Below are 16,269 nucleotides of genomic sequence, written 5' to 3'. Positions count from 1 at the left end.
ATTACCCTGATACCAAAATCAACAACGGCATTATAAGGAAAGAAAACTACAGACCAATATTTCTCAAGAACACAGGTGCAAAAATTCCCAAGAAAATATTAGCAAATCAAATCCAAAAAGTATAAAAAGACATATATACTAGAACCAGTGAGATTCATCCCAGGTATACTTATTCAATATTGGAAAATCAACTAATGTAATACATCATGTCAAACTTCAAAAAGGAAAAACCACACGGTCGTATCAACAGATGCAGAAAAGGCATTTGACAAAATTCAACACTCATTCACTATAAACTTGTAGTAAACTAGGAATAGAGACTTTCTCAACTTGACAAAGACTACCTACAAAATACCTTTAGCTAACATCACACTGACCAGTGAGAAGCTCAAAACTTTTCCACTAAGATCAAGAACAATGCAAATATATTCCTTCTTGCCATTCCCTTACAATAAGGCAAGAAAAAAGAGTATACATATTGGTATACTCTTAAAAGGTATACATAGTGGGGAGGAAGACAAAACTCTTTGCTTGCAGGTGACATGATTGCCTGTATTAAAATTTAAAAAAAAATTATTGCCAAAATACTACTGAACTAATAAGTGATTATACCAAGATTGCAGGATACAATAGCTTAATACAGAAGTCAAGTGCTTTTCTATAAACCAATAATTAACAAATGAGAATTTAAAGTTAAAAGCATAATAATCACTTACATTAGCATGATAAATTTAGTCAACTGATCTCTGACATAAGGCAAAGGCAAAACAATGGAATAAAGATAGCCTCTTCAACAAACAGTGTTCAAACAACTAGATACATGCCAAAAAAAAAAAAAAAAGAATCTAGACACAGACCTTACACACTTCACAAAAATTAACTCAAAACAGATTACGGACCTAAGTGTAAGATGCAAAACTGTAAAACCCCTAGAAGATCACACAGGAGAAAGTCCAGATAACCTCTGATATGGTAATGTCTTTTTAGCCACAACACCAAAGGCATGATCCATGAAAGAAATAATTGATGAGTTGGCTTTCATTAATATTTAAAATTTCACCTCTGTGAAAGCCAATATCAAGAGAATTAAAAGATAAGTCACAAACTGGGAGAAAGTATTTATAAAAGACATATTTGATAAAGAACTGTTATGCAAAATATAAAACCAAATCTTAAAACAATTAGAAAAAAAAACCTGATTAAAAAATGGGCCAAAGATCTTTAATGGACACCCCACCATAAAAGATATACAGATTGGAAGTGAGCATATGAAAAGACGTTCCACACCATACGTCATCAAGGAAATGCAAATTAAATCAACAAACGAGAATGGCCAAAATCCAGAACACTGACAACACCAAATGCTGGCGACTGTGTGCAGCAAGAGGAACACTCATTCATTGTTGGTAGAAATGCAAAACGGTACTGACGTTTTGGAAGACAGTTTCGTGGTCTCTTGTATCTTACCGTACAATTCAGCACTCGTGCCCCTTGGCATTTACACAATGAAACTGAAAGCTTCTATCTACACAAACACCTACACATGGATATTTATAGCAGTTCTCTTCATATCTGCTGAAACTTGGAAGTAAATGAGATGTCCTTCAGTAGGTGAAAGGATAAACTGTGATACATCCAGACAACCAAGTTTTGTTCAACAGTAAAAAGAAATGGGCAATCAAGCCATGAAAAGATATGGAGGAACTTGAAAATACATATTATTAAGTGAAAGAAGCCAGTCGGAAAATGCTACACATTGTATGATTCCAAGTAAATGATATTCTGCAAAAAGTAAAACTGTGGAGACAGATCCGTCTCCATAAAGATCACTGACAATGGAGGGCAGGGATATGAACAGGCAGAGCACTAATATTTTTAGGGCAGTGAAAATACTCTGTATGATACCACAATGATGGACACATATCATTATGCATTTGTCCAAACACACAGAGTGTGTAACACCAGTAGAGAACTCTGAGATAAACCATGGACTTTGGATGATTATAGTATGTTAACATATTCCTGGTTTAAAAATTTACCTCTCTGATGAGTGATGGTGATAATGGGGCAAGTTATGCATGCCTAAGGGACTAAGGGTATATGGAAAATCTCTGCATCTGCCTCTTAATCTTACTGTACACCCAAAACTGCTCTAAAAAAAACAAAGTCCTTATAAAGAACTCATACAACTCAACAGCAAAGAAACACTCTGATGAGAAAATGGGCAGAGCATCTGAACAGATTATTTTTTCCAAAGAAGACACACAAACGGCCAACAGACACCTGAAAAGATGCTCAACATCACTAATCATCAGGGAAATGCAAATTAAAATCACAATGAGGAATCATCTCATACCTATTAGAACGCTACTATCAAAAAGACAAGAAATAACAAGTGCTGACGAGGATGTGGTAAAGGGGAATTTTTGTGTCCTGTTGGTGGGAATTTAATTGGTGCAGACACTATGGAAAAAAAGAGAGAAGAAAAAAAAAAAGAAGAAGCTAAAGGCAAAGGAGAAGAGGAAACATATACCCATTTGAATTTGGAGTTTCAAAGAATAGCAAGGAGGGATAAGAACAGCAAGGAGGGTTAAGTGATCAATGCAAAAAATAGAGGAAAACAATAGAATGGGATAGACTAGAGATCTCTTAAAGAAATTTAGAAATACCAAGGGAAGATTTCATGTAAAGATGGACACAATAAAGGACATAAATGGTATGAACCTAACTTATTTAACTTATATGCAGACTACATCATGAGAAACGCTGGGCTGGAGGAAGCACAAGCTGGAATCAAGATTGCCAGAAGAAATATCAATAACCTCAGATATGCAGATGACACCACCCTTCTGGCAGAAAGTGAAGAAGAACTAAAGAGCCTATTGATGAAAGTGAAAGAGGAAAGGGAAAAAGTTGGCTTAAAGCTCAACATTCAGAAAACTAAGATCATGGCATCCGGTCCCAACACTTTATGGCAAACAGATGGGGAAACAGTGGCTGACTTTATTTTGGGGGGCTCCAAAATCACTGCAGATGGTGACTGCAGCCATGAAATTAAAACACGCTTACTACTTGGAAGGAAAGTTATGACCAACCTAGACAGCATATTAAAAAGCAGAGACATTACTTTGCCAACAAAGGTCCATCTAGTCAAGGCTATGGTTTTTCCAGTGGTCACGTATGGATGTGAGAGTTGGACTATAAAGAAAGGTGAGCACAGAAGAACTGATGCTTTTGAACTGTGGTTGGAGAAGACTCTTGAGAGTCCCTTGGACTGCAAGGAGATCCAACCAGTCCATCCTAAAGGAGATCAGTCCTGGGTGTTCATGGAAAGGAATGACACTGAAGCTGAAATTCCAATACTTTGCCCACCTGATGCGAACGGCTGATTCACTGGAAAAGAACCTGATGCTGGGAAAGATTGAGGGCAGGAGGAGAAGGGGATGACAGAGGATGAGATGGTTGGATGGCATCACCGACTCGATGGACATGGGTTTGGGTGGACTCCGGGAGTTGGTGATGGACAGGGAGGCCTGGCATGCTGCGCTTCATGGGGTCCCAGAGTCGGACACAACTGAGCGACTGAACTAACAGAAGCAGAATATATTAAGAAGAGGTGCCAAGAATACACAGAACTACTATACAAAAAAATCCTCATGACCCAGATAACCATGATGGTATGATCACTCACCTAGAGCCAGACATCCTGGGGTGCAAAGTTAAGCAGGCCTTAGGCAGCATCACTATGAACAAAGTTAGTGGAGGTGATGGAATTCCAGTTGAGCTATTTCAAACCCTAAAAAATGATACTGTTAAAGTGCTGCACTCAATATGCCAGCAAATTTGGAAAACTCCGCAGTGGCCACAGGACTGGAAAAGGTCAGTTTTCATTCTTATCTCAAAGAAGAGCAATGCCAAATAATGTTCAAACTACTGTACAATTGCACTCATCTCACACACTAGCAAAGTAATGCTCAAAATTCTCCAAGCCAGGCTTCAACAGTACGTGAACCATGAACTTCCAGATGTTCAAGCTGGATTTAGAAAAGGTAGAGGAACCAGAGATTAAATTGCCGACATCAGTTGGATCATCGAAAAAACTAGAGCGTTCCAGAAAAACATCGACTTCTGCTTTATTGATTATGCCAAAGCCTTTGACTGTATGCTGCTAAGCTGCTGATAAGTCGCTTCAGTCGTGTCCAACTCTGTGCGACCCCATAGACAGCAGCCCACTAGGCTCCTCTGTCTCCGGGATTCTCCAGGCAAGAATACTGGAATGGGTTGCCATTTCTTTCTCCAATGCATGAAAGTGAAAAGTGAAAGTGAAGTCACTCAGTCGTGCCCAACTCTTAGTGACCCCATGGACTGTAGCCTACCAGGCTCCTCCGTCCATGGGATTTTCCAGGCAAGAGTACTGGAGTGGGGTGACTGTATAGATCACAACAAATTATGGAAAATTCATAAAGAGATGAGAAAACCAGACAACCTTACCTGCCTCCTGAGAAATCTGTATACAGGTCAAAGAAGCAACAGTTAGAACTGCACATGGAACAACAGACTGGTTCCAAATCAGGAAAGGAGTACGTCAAGGCTGTATATTGTCACCCTGCTTATATAACTTATATGCAAAATGCCGGGCAGGATGAAGAACAAGCTGGAATCAAGATTGCTGGGAAAAATATCAATAACCTCAGATACACAGATGACACCACCCTTATGGCAGAAAGCGAAGAAGAACTAAAGAGCTTCTTGATGAAAGTGAAAGAGGAGAGAGAGGAGAGTGAAAAAGTTGGCTTAAAACTCAATATTCAGAAAACTAAGTTCATGGCATCTGGTCCCATCTCTTCATGGCAAATAGAGGGGGAAACAATGGAAACAGTGATAGACTTTATTTTGGGGGGCTCCAAAATCACTGCAGATGGTGACTGCAGCCATGAAATTAAAAGATGTTTGCTCCTTAGAAGAAAAGTTATGACCAACCTAGACAGCATATTAAAAAGCAGAGACATTACTTTGCCAACAAAGGTCTGTCTAGTCAAAGCTTTGGTTTTTCCAGTAGTCATGTATGGATGTGAGAGCTGGACTATAAAGAAAGCTGAGCACTGAAGAATTGATGCTTTTGAACTGTGGTGTCAGAGAAGACTCTTGAGAGTCCCATGGACTGCAAGGAGATCCAACCAGTCCATCCTAAAGGAAATCTGTCCTGAATATCCATTGGAAGGACTTATGCTGAAGCTGAAGCTCCAATACTTTGGCTACCTGATGCAAAGAACTGACTCATTGAAAAAGGCCCTAATGCTGGGAAAGATTGAAATGCGGGAGGAGAAGGGGCCGACAGAGGATGAGATGGTTGGATGGCATCACTGACTCAATGGACATGAGTTTGAGTAAGCTCTCGGAGCTGGTGATGGACAGGGAAGCCTGGCGTGGTGCAGTCCATGGGGTTGCAAAGAGTTAGACACGACTGAGCGACTGAAGTGAACTATGGAAAATAATACAGAGGTTGTGCAAAAAAATTAAAAACAGTACTACCATATGACTCAGCAATTCCACTTCTGGATATTTACCTGAAGGAAACAAAAATACTAACTCAAAAACATACATGATCATCTATGTTCACTGCAGCATTCTTTATCACAGCCAAGACATGTAAGTAACCTAAGTGTGCATCAACTGATGAATGAATAAACAGCAGGTGGTACATAAATACAACGGAATATTATTCAATCATAAAAAGGGAGGAAATCCTACCATTTTCAACAACATGATAGACCTTGGGGGTGTTATGCTCAGGGGTGCAGAGGTGGGAAGTGGGTGAAGGTGGTCAAAGGGTACAAACTTTCAGTTACAAAATAAACAAGTCCTAGGGATATAATCTATAGCATGGTGACTACAGTTAACAATACTGTACTGTATATTTGACATTGCTAGGAGAATAAATCTTAAAAGTTCTATAACTACGTGTGGCAATGTAGTTAACTAGTTAATGTTAATTAACTAGATTTGTGGAGGTAATCACTCTGAAACCAAGCAGGATCCTGCCGGCCATTCCTGGGTACAAAAGCCCCTCTCTGTCCCCCATTTCTTGACTACAGAAAGAAGCTTTAAGTCTTCCTAGGCCTTCCCCATGTGGAGAAGGTGATGGCACCCCACTCCAGTACTCTTGCCTGGAAAATCCCATGGATGGAGGAGCCTGGTAGGCTGCAGTCCATGGGGTCACTAAGAGTCGGGCACGACTGAGCGACTTCCCTTTCACTTTTCACTTTCATGCATTGGAGAAGGAAATGGCAACCCACTCCAGTGTTCTTGCCTGGAAAATCCCAGGGGCGGGGGAGCCTGGTGGGCTGCTGTCTATGGGGTCGCTCAGAGTTGGACATGACTGAAGCGACTTAGCAGCAGCAGCAGCAGCAGCAGGCCTTCCCCAAATTCCAAACAGCAGACTCAAGCAGTAACTAGTTAGAGAACTGAGGAAATGTGGGAACAAAGGAAAAGCAGTCTAGCAAGAAAAGTAATGATAGCTTAAGCAAAAGTGCAGAGACCAAACAGAGACACTGGGCTCCTACTTTCTCCTCAAGAGACACATATAACAATCTGATGCATATCTCTGAGTTGTTCTGCAGGAACCAAGACCCTTCCCACCTAAGGTGGATGATGGAGACTATATGCTGACCACGAGCACTCGACCTCAAACTGGTTAGAACCAGAAGGTTGATGGTTAAAAGTTTTCCAAAACAATACCCCATTACCTCACCACAAACCCCTGAGAAGAAAGGTCACAAGCTGATCACACATTCTGCAACCCTAACCTCTAATGTTGCCTTTGAAAACTCTTCTCTGAAAGCCATTGGGGAGTTTGGATCTTTTGAGCATTAGCGGCCTTGCTTGGTGCCTGCAATAAGCACTGTGCTTTCCTCACCACAACCAGTCAGTAGACTGGCTTTGCAGCATGCATCTGGCAGGAGACCAGAGTTTGCTTTGGTAACAATTTTACCATACATATAATACTGAATCATTATGTTGTACACTTGAAACCAATATAATGTTATATGTTAATTATATTTGAAGAAACATGTTTTCATAGAGAAAAGAAACTCATAAACAAATAAAAGGACTAGAAAGAAAATCTTGGGTGAAAAAAATGGCAACTGATTTTTATTTTCTTCTTTATTTTTACTTCTTCCCTCAGACCTCTGCAAACAGTATAATTAGGAAAAAAACATTTAACCAAAATAAAAACAATGCATGATCATGAAATTTCTTCTGTTTTGACTCATGTGATATATGAATAATAATGAAACAGAGCAGGACTCTATGGGGCCCTCCTGGATACAAATCCTTTTCAGGTCCCCTGTTTCTCATTCATTGGAAATAGGTTTCATCCAACCTCCTTGACCTTCTCTGAATTCCCAAGGGCAGATTCAAAGAGTTGCTAATCAGAGAATTTAATGACCAATTTGAGTAAACTCAGGGAGACAGTGGAGGATAGAGGAGCCTGGCGTGCTATACAGTCCATGGGGTTCCAAAGACTAAATAACAATGAGAGAAGGGAGAGAAATGTAGAAATTGAGAAGAAACAGTCAAGAAACAATAGTACCACCATGGGACAGGGTCTGGATTCTTCCTCAAGGATTACACAGAAACAATGCCTTTGAGGGCCTTCCCTGGAGGTCCAGCAGTTAAGACTCCACACTTCCACTGCAGGGAGCATAGGGCACAGGTTTGGTCCCTGCTCGGGGAACTGAGATTCCCCCATACTTTTGTCTTTGTTGTTTGTGTTTTAGTCGCTCAGTTGTGTCTGACTCTTTTCGACCCCCAGGACTATAGCCCACCAGGCTCCTCTGTCCAGAGAATTCTCCAGGCAAGAATACTGGAGTGGGTAGCCAGTCCCTTCTCCAGGGAATCTTCCCGACCTGGGGATCAAACCTGCATCTCCTCCATCTCCTGCATTGCAGGCAGATTCTTTACCATCTGAGACACCACGGAAGCCCATGCCATGTGGCAAAACCAAAAAAACCAAACAAACCAAAAAAACATCAATAGTTTTGAATTCTGCAGGTACTAAGCCCTCATCCGGCTTCCCTGGTGGCTCAGACGGTAAAGAATCCGCCTGTAATGCGGGAGAACTGGGTTTGATCACTGGGTTGAGAAGATCCCTTGAAGGAGGGCATAGCAACCCACTCCAGTATTCTTGCCTAGAGAATCCCATGGACAGAGGAGCCTGGAGGGCTGTAGTCCGTGGGGTCCGCAAAGAATCGGACATGACTGAGCGACTAAGCACAGCACACAGCACAGGTACGAAGGCCCCCACCCAGGTAGAGGATGGTACCTTCAGCTTATGCTGGAGATTCCTGGAGCACCACCCTATTACCTCACCACCAACCAATGAGAGTCGGAAACGACTAAGCAACTTCACTTTCTTTTTTCTTTCTAACCAATGAGAAGAAAGTCTGCACACAGCTGAAGATAAAGAAGACTCTGACCACCCTGCCAGATGACTTTCCCTTTCATGGTCTAGCAGAATCTTCGGAGTTGGGAGTTGGGCATGAATGTCATCTCCCCAGGTTATCAACCTCCTGAATAGAGTAACCTTCCTTTCCTTTCCAACCATACTCATCTCTTACGTGGCTTTCAAGCAGCAAGCAGCCAAACTCAAGTTCAGTAAAAATAAAAACTATGTATTTGGTTTTTGTCACTGGTTCCTGACCCAGAGCTCCTAAAACTCTTGGAATTTCCTGAGTTACAGTGTCTTTTGTCATTCACAAGGAGCCTCTGGGAACAAACAGAAGTTTATGCTAATGAGGTAATTCAAGGTGAGTCGTTAGTTTCAGAGGGACTCATCATGCTTGGAGGGGTGGACCTTTCAGCCCCACCCTCTGAAGTTAAAGGAGGAGAAAGGGGTTGGAAGTAGAGTTTAATCACCAGTGGCCAAAGATTTAATCAGTCATGCCTATGTAGTAACACCACACACTGCCCCCACTGCTCTGCATAAAAACCCTAAATGATAGGATAAGGAGAACTTCCAGGTCAAAGTGCTGGGAGGTGGCACACCTGGAGAGCTACTCCCTCAGACCTGCCCTCTGCACTTAATAGAGCTAACACCTGTGACTAACAGGAAATGCAGAAACAACGGAGTGTGACTTCCAAAGCAAAAAGACACTGGGGTTTCCGCCTCGCTCTATGGGCTCACATATCCTGAGGAAAGCCAAATGCCATGTCACAAAGACACCAAGGCAGGCCTATGACCAGGCCCACATGAAGCCGAGTGCCAACAACCAGCCACGGTCGCCGTGGAACTGCCTCCTCCAGCCCCAGACAAGATTTCAGTGACTGCAGCTTCAGATGACATCTTGACTACACCCTTCCTGGGAGCTCCAGCCCCAGAGCTAAAGCTAAGATGCTCCTGAATTCCTGATCCACAGAAACTGTATGAGAGAATAATGCTTACTATTGTTTTATACTCTGAGTTTTTTGTTTGTTTGTTTTCGCTTTAAGAATTATATTCACAATTGCAGTAACTAGTGGTTCAGCAGAACACAGTTTCTCCGATCAAGATTTTTATTTTAGGACAATTTTTTTAGAGCAGTTTTACATTTACAATAAAAATGAGAATTTACTGTTCCTTTAAGTTTGGAGATAATTTTTTTGTACCAACATATGAATGATAAAGACACCAATGGGTCTTAAAATGGAATGAAAAATTATATTACATGAACTTGTGTATGTTCTTCTGGAAAGGAGTTCCATAAACTTCAAGAGATTCTTGAAAGGTTTCAAGATCCAGAAAAAAAAAGAAAAAGATTAAGAATCATTGCTTTAGACAATAAATAGTCAGTGGGAAAGGCTATGTCCTTTCAGATTAATTTGGACAGTTTCTACTCACATAAATACATGATATAGCTTAACTAGTTTTTCAAGATACTGCTCATTCATGTTTGCTCCCTCTTTTTCCTTTGTGCTGAGTCCTAGACAACCTGGCTAGAGGCAGTATGATTCAGGAGTTAGTGAGCAGGGAGGGGTGGCTGCTGTGCCTGTGAAAGTCAGCTTCTTATGCATTTCTGGAACATGCCTGGGCTGAGAGACTCACATCTCTAAGCACGGGATCTAATGTCTAATTCAAGACACGTAAGTGAGAGTGTCAAAGTGTCAGAAGGATCTAGCTCACCATCCCACATCTATTTCAGTTGTGACCTCTATAAGCCTCAGATTTCAATCAGCACACAGCTTTTACAAATTCTACATGTGACTCGGCCACATAAGTATACTTCTTTACCTGTAAAATGGGAATAATGTAATAGAACATATATCCAGCTCAGAGGTAATCCTAGAGATCAAATACTACTGTGAAAGGCATCAAATGAACATTTAAAAATTTCTTCTTGGTTCTATCAAATGAGATAGGTACCAATCCAAAAACAGGAAAAGTTTTCCTAAGTAAAACCATTAAAGAGAACATTAATGTTTGAATTTCAGTTAAAAATGCAAAACGGCACAGGCAGTAAATTTATGTTAAAAAAATACTGAGAAAAATGACCAAGCAAAACATTGATACTGGGCTGAATCTGAGTGGTGAGTGATTTCTTCCCCCTCTCTTTTCCTTTCCTCTATTTTACCATTTTTTAAAAATAAGCACGTATGTTTTAAAATGAAGGTTAATGACAAAGATGATAAGCACTCTCGTGTGTCAGACAATATCCTAACTTCTCTGCATACATCCTCTTATTTGATCCTTACAACAAATAAATGATTTCATTTAACTCTGCTAATCTACCCAATGTCTCTTGGCCTTACTTTTCTATTTTTTCTTTTTTCTTTTTTATCTTTTCAAATAGGCTTCTCTTACCACAGAGTGCGGGCTTTAGAGCAGGCGGGCTCTCTCACCCAGCAGCAATGTGGGATATTAGTTCCCCGACTAGGGATCGAATCTGCATCCCCTGTACTGGAAGGCAGATTCTTAATCACTTGACCATCAGTGAAGTCCTCCAAGGGGGATTTCATTATAGCCAAATTTACCAGGTGAGGAAAGGGTCTTCCAGGTTAAATCACTTTCTCCAAGACAAAGAACATGATTAATGGTTTTCTGAGTCTGTGGTTCATACTGAACATGCCTAGTGAATATCAGTGATAAGTGATGACAATCTACCCACTGAGCTTCCTTGCCAACTTGGTCCTGAAGATGTGATGGGGTATCTGCAGGGTCTCAGGTTAAAAATGCCAAACAGACCGACCATGGAGTGGAGACCAAGCCTCCCAAGGGCCTCACAGAACAGAAAGGCTCCGAGACAGCAGTGAGGAAGGCCACTCCAATGACAAGGCTGGGGATTCCCACTTTCTGGCCTTCAGCCAAGGCAGGATAAGAAGGGGCACGAGCTAAAAACAAGCTTCATTTGATCCCTTTCTGGACAGGGGACAGACAGACACTGAGCCTGGCCCTGCCCAACGAGAGCCAGCACTTGCCGGGCCCTGATTTTAGACAGTGAGCTACATGTATTAATTTTAATGCTCACAGCAACCCAATAGGCACATCCTCTTAGGGACTCACCATATAGAATCAGAACCTGAGGCAGGAGTCGGGGTGGGGGAGGGGTTAATGGAGCTAGGCTGCAGACACCTACACTATGGAAAACACTTAACAAGGATGGTCAATGTCTCTGCCCTCCAAAGGCGGCCTGACCAAGGTACAAACACAGTGGAGCCACGGAGCCAGGATGGCTCACAGTTCAGCTTCCCTACACCACCAGCATAAAGACCTGCATCCGGGTCCTTACTTTCATCAAAACATCCCTTGAAGCAGCCGTCAACACCCACGTGATATGTGCAGTGGCACAATCCAGCAGCAGACCTGAAGAATGGAGCTACTTCCAGAACCTTCTCTGTCCCTGATCTCTCCAGCATAGGCAGGAGCTGTGAGACTGTGGCTGGTTACTCAACCTCCCTGTGCCTCAGCACCCTCACCTCTAAAGTAATATATTCTTCATAATGTTGCTGAAGGCATCAATGATTTAGTCCATTTAAGACCCTTAGTGCCTGGCCCATCGTAAGCACTCAATATGCATTCAACCTGCACCTGTAGTAGTAACAGTAGTGTGCGCTAAGTCGCTTCAGCAGTGTCAGACTCTGTGCGATGCTATGGACTGTAGCCCGCCAGGCTCCTCTGCCTGTGGGGATTCTCCAGGCAAGAATACCGGAATGGGTTGCCATGCCCTCTTCCAGGGGCGCATCCCAACCCAGAGATCAAAACAGTGCCTCTTTCATCTCCTGCATCGGCAGGCCGGTTCTTTACCACTACCGCCACCTGGGAAGGCCCAGCAGCAATAGCAGTCAGTGATATTAGCTCCTGCTGTGAACTAACCTCTCCCACATCACCACCACAGGTTCTATTATCCAAACACGTGCATGTGTGCGAAGTCGCTTCAGTAGTCTCTGACTCTGCGACCCCATGGACCATAGCCCGCCAGGCTCCTCTGTCCATGGCATTCTCCAGGCAAGAGTACTGGAGTGGGTTGCCGTGCCCTCTTCCAGGGGATCTTCCCGACCCAGGGATGGAATCCACTTCTCTTATCTCTCCTGCATTGGCAGGCAGGTTCTTTACCACTAGCACCACCTGGGAACCCCCATCCAAACACAGCAGTAATATCTCCTGTCCCACGTGCTCTTCTGCAACAAGACCAATAGATGAAGTTTATCATAACCTTTCCCTTTGAATCTGGGCAGGTTTGTGACATGGGGTGCCTTTCAAGGCTAGGTCATAAAAAGGGATGTGGCATCCACTCTGCAACCTGAGGCCATCATGGAAGAAGACCTGAGGCTGCCACACTGTGAGGGAGTCCAAGGCCCAGGAAGAGGGCACGAGGAGGGTACTCCAGTCCAGAGTCCCAGCAGAGCTCACAATCAACAGCCAGCACCACCAGCCAGGTAAGTGCAGGAACAATACTTCAAGGTGCCAGGCCTGAGCTGTGAGCTGCTGCGATCCCATCCTCGGGACCGTCTCAGCCAAGGCCCTGGACACTGTAGAGCAGAGAGAAGCCACTCCTGCTGTGTCTGCCCAGATTTTCAACCCACAGACTCTGTGAGCATAATAAAGTGATTATTTTAAGTCACTGAGTTTTGGAACAATGTGTCACATGGGAAAGATAACTAGAACTCTCTACACTTTCAGCCGACACTTTCTGAATACCTGTTACAAGAAGGGGACTAGTATGGAGATTGTGAAGGAGAGATGAATAAGACACAGTTTTATCCTAAGCTGACAATCCCAAAAGAAAATAAATAAACACTTTAGAAACAAACAAAAAAACATAACTCCCCCAAAAAATACACGTAACTAATTAATACTATACGAGAGGCTGCGACGACAGTGAGGCCCAAAGTACAAGGTTAAGACCTCTCAAAAGGAGAGAAAGTAAGGCCAAAAACGTTTTACAGAAGTAGTAACATGGATCTTGAAGCAAGCAAGGAGAGGTACATGTCATGTGAAAACATTGCAATATGTCCCAGAATTAGCCAGAGGTGTACAGGTCTCTTGTGCCCCGTGACTGTGGGGCATATCACAGCCAGGTGGGAAAAGGAACTGAAAGCCACACTCCTAAAGTCAAACCCCTCCTCTGGGCCAGAGGAAGCTGAGAAGAGGGAAGCAGGAGACAGATCAGATTCGTGTTTCTGAATCATCAGCCAAGTGGCATGGAGGACAGAGCAGAGGGCAAGACTGGAAGCAGGGAGACCAAATTAAGAATCAGGTGAGACAAGACGAGGGCCTGACCTGGTGTTAAGTTCAAGGACAAAAACATCACTCATTTATTTCTTCGTTCTTTTTTTAATTGAAATCCCCAGTGCTACCTAAAAGAGATGTTCTAGAGACAATGATGAATAAATGTTAAATTATTGATGCCACTTCTAAAGTGTGACTACCAGCTCCAGAACAAAGAAGGCTGCATATGCAATGAATCACTTCATCCCAAACCAACTCTGATCTCCGTGACATCCGCACAGCTGAGTCACTAGGCTGCCTCACATCCCAGGACATGTAGCTAATAAGCCCCTGGTAGTTTGAGCTTCTGCCTAATTTACTCATTGCTAAATGTTAAAGCTGCCACCTTACAGGACTGCTACAAACTTTTTTTAAACATTCTAATACTTTAGACAAAACTTTAAAAAATTTTAGTTACAATATAACAAACCTTTAAGCAGTTATGACCAACCTAGATAGCATATTCAAAGGCAGCGACATTACTTTGCCAACAAAAGTCCGTCTAGTCAAGGCTATGGTTTTTCTAGTGGTCATGTATGGATGTGAGAGTTGGATTGTGAAGAAAGCTGAAGGCGGAAGAATTGATGATTTTGAACTGTGGTGTTGGAGAAGACTCTTGAGAGTCGCTTCGACTGCAAGGAGATCCAACCAGTTCATCCTAAAGGAGATCAGTCCTGGGTGTTCACTGGAAGGACTGATGCTAAAGCTGAAACTCCAATACTTTGGCCACTTCATGCGAAGAGTTGACTCATTGGAAAAGACTCTGATGCTGGGAGGGATTGGGGCAGGAGGAGAAGGGGACAACAGAGGATGAGATGGCTGGTGGCATCACTGACTCGATGGAAGCGAGTCTGAGTGAACTCTGGGAGTTGGTGATGGACAGGGAGGCCTGGCGTGCTGCGATTCATGGGGTCGCAAAGAGTCGGACACAACTGAGCGACTTAATTGAACTGAACTGAACAGCTTTGGCTATAACCAACAAACCCTTCTTTTTTTCACATGCCTTCAATTTCTTGTCCTTTCCTCACCTGAATTTATGACATCTTCCAGCTCCTCTATCCTTGACTGTTTAAACAACAGGGAAGACGTGTGTACGTCCAGGATGGCCCTTTCATCCCACGATGTCGCTGGCACGAGGACCAGCCCGAAAGACTGCATCTCCCTGCTCTTCCACCTGGGCTCCTCCTCTCCCATCACTCACCTCTTGCCGATACCCTCCACTCCTTTCCCTAAAAGGCAGGGATAATGCTCCAGAGTCTTACCCACCCCATAATATTCTTCACCTGGATCACCCCTCACCCCAACCTAAGGATGGCATGGAAACCTCTGGAAGGACAGGCAGCCAAGGGGTAGCCCTGTAACCCTGCCAACCATGCCCATGGCTATGAGACAGATCCTCTCCCAGTCCCATCATGTTTCAAGGCAGCAAACCCAGTGGAAAATGGTTATAATGGAATATAAGTACCAGCATTTGCCTTCTGCTTTCCGGAGGGGAAAAAAATTTAAAAGATGGAATCATATTACTTGCCTGTAAATGCTCTCCCTGTAATTACTCTAGATCTACTGACCACTGTTTCCCTCCATCCGGTCTCAAAGATAACAGAAGTGGACTGAGTGTCAGGCCGATTCTTTTTAATAACAAGGTGGCCTCATGGCACAACAGCCCCTGCCAAGTCCAGGGGCCTAGAAGCCATAAGCTTACCGTGAGTTCTAGTAAAGGAGCATCACTCACAACCACTGACTGCCTTGGTCCTTCCCACAAGCCTACATCTCAGAACTGCTGCCATGCTGCTATTTTAGGGTGCATTTCTGGACCAAAGGTGTTCCAACTGCTCTAGATTCTGAGTCTGATCAAGAGGTGTCTGCTGGGCTTCACAACAGTCTCTTCACTCTCTGCCACACCCTCCCCTCACACAGAGCAATTTCTCTTCAGCCGCCCTCAACTCATCCTCCTGCCCTTCCTCCTGGAAGCCGGCAAGTCCCATCAGGAAGAGGACCACTGAGCCCAGGTCATTCCTGAACCATCTCAATGGGATTCTTCGGGCAGCATCAGGATGCCTGCTCGTGGGGCAGCAGAGGGAAGCAGAGGACCTTTCCAGAGGGCTTCCCTGGTGGCATCAGGAATAAGACGTGATGTGAAGGGATGGCCTCCACGTCAGGAAGCTCACAGGGGTCAGTCTGCCATGTTCCTAAACACATGCCCTGCCTTCTGCCTCCCAGTGCCCGGACTAGAAAGCGGGGGCTGTCTCGCTGCCAAGGGTGTGAACCCAGGCCTGCAGGGGACCTCACACCAGTTTCCCACTCCTGGCACAATCCGCCCCGTAAGCCTCCTCATGCAATATATGAACGCTCTTCTCAAGTCCACCCAAGGCCCCTGCCCCAAGCCTTCTCCTCCTCCAGGTCCGCTGGCCTCTCCAGGCTGGAGGCCCTAAACAGTGAGTGACTGTGTCACTATCTGTGCTGCCCTGGGCGGCGCTCAGCCAGGAGAGATTGTAAACATCACGGATATGTGAGTTGATGACTCC

The 16,269-nt window shown here is 43.7% G+C and overlaps 1 protein-coding gene across 1 annotated transcript in view; it reads right to left on the bottom strand.

The window, feature by feature from the left end:
• The window catches only part of IGSF3 (immunoglobulin superfamily member 3), an 84,215-nt gene extending 69,277 nt beyond the window's left edge, over positions 1-14,938 (bottom strand). Inside the window, exon 1 of the mRNA XM_068960566.1 lies at positions 14,773-14,938. Within this exon, the coding sequence (XP_068816667.1) occupies positions 14,773-14,938 (166 nt within the window). The remainder of the gene's footprint in view (positions 1-14,772) is intronic.
• Positions 14,939-16,269: the final 1,331 nt, after the last annotated feature.

This window comes from Capricornis sumatraensis, chromosome 2, assembly GCF_032405125.1.
Source record: "Capricornis sumatraensis isolate serow.1 chromosome 2, serow.2, whole genome shotgun sequence".
Classification (NCBI taxonomy): Eukaryota; Metazoa; Chordata; class Mammalia; order Artiodactyla; family Bovidae; genus Capricornis; species Capricornis sumatraensis.
The sequence above is the reverse complement of the archived record's forward strand: the minus strand, read 5'-3'. Positions and strand labels throughout refer to the sequence as shown.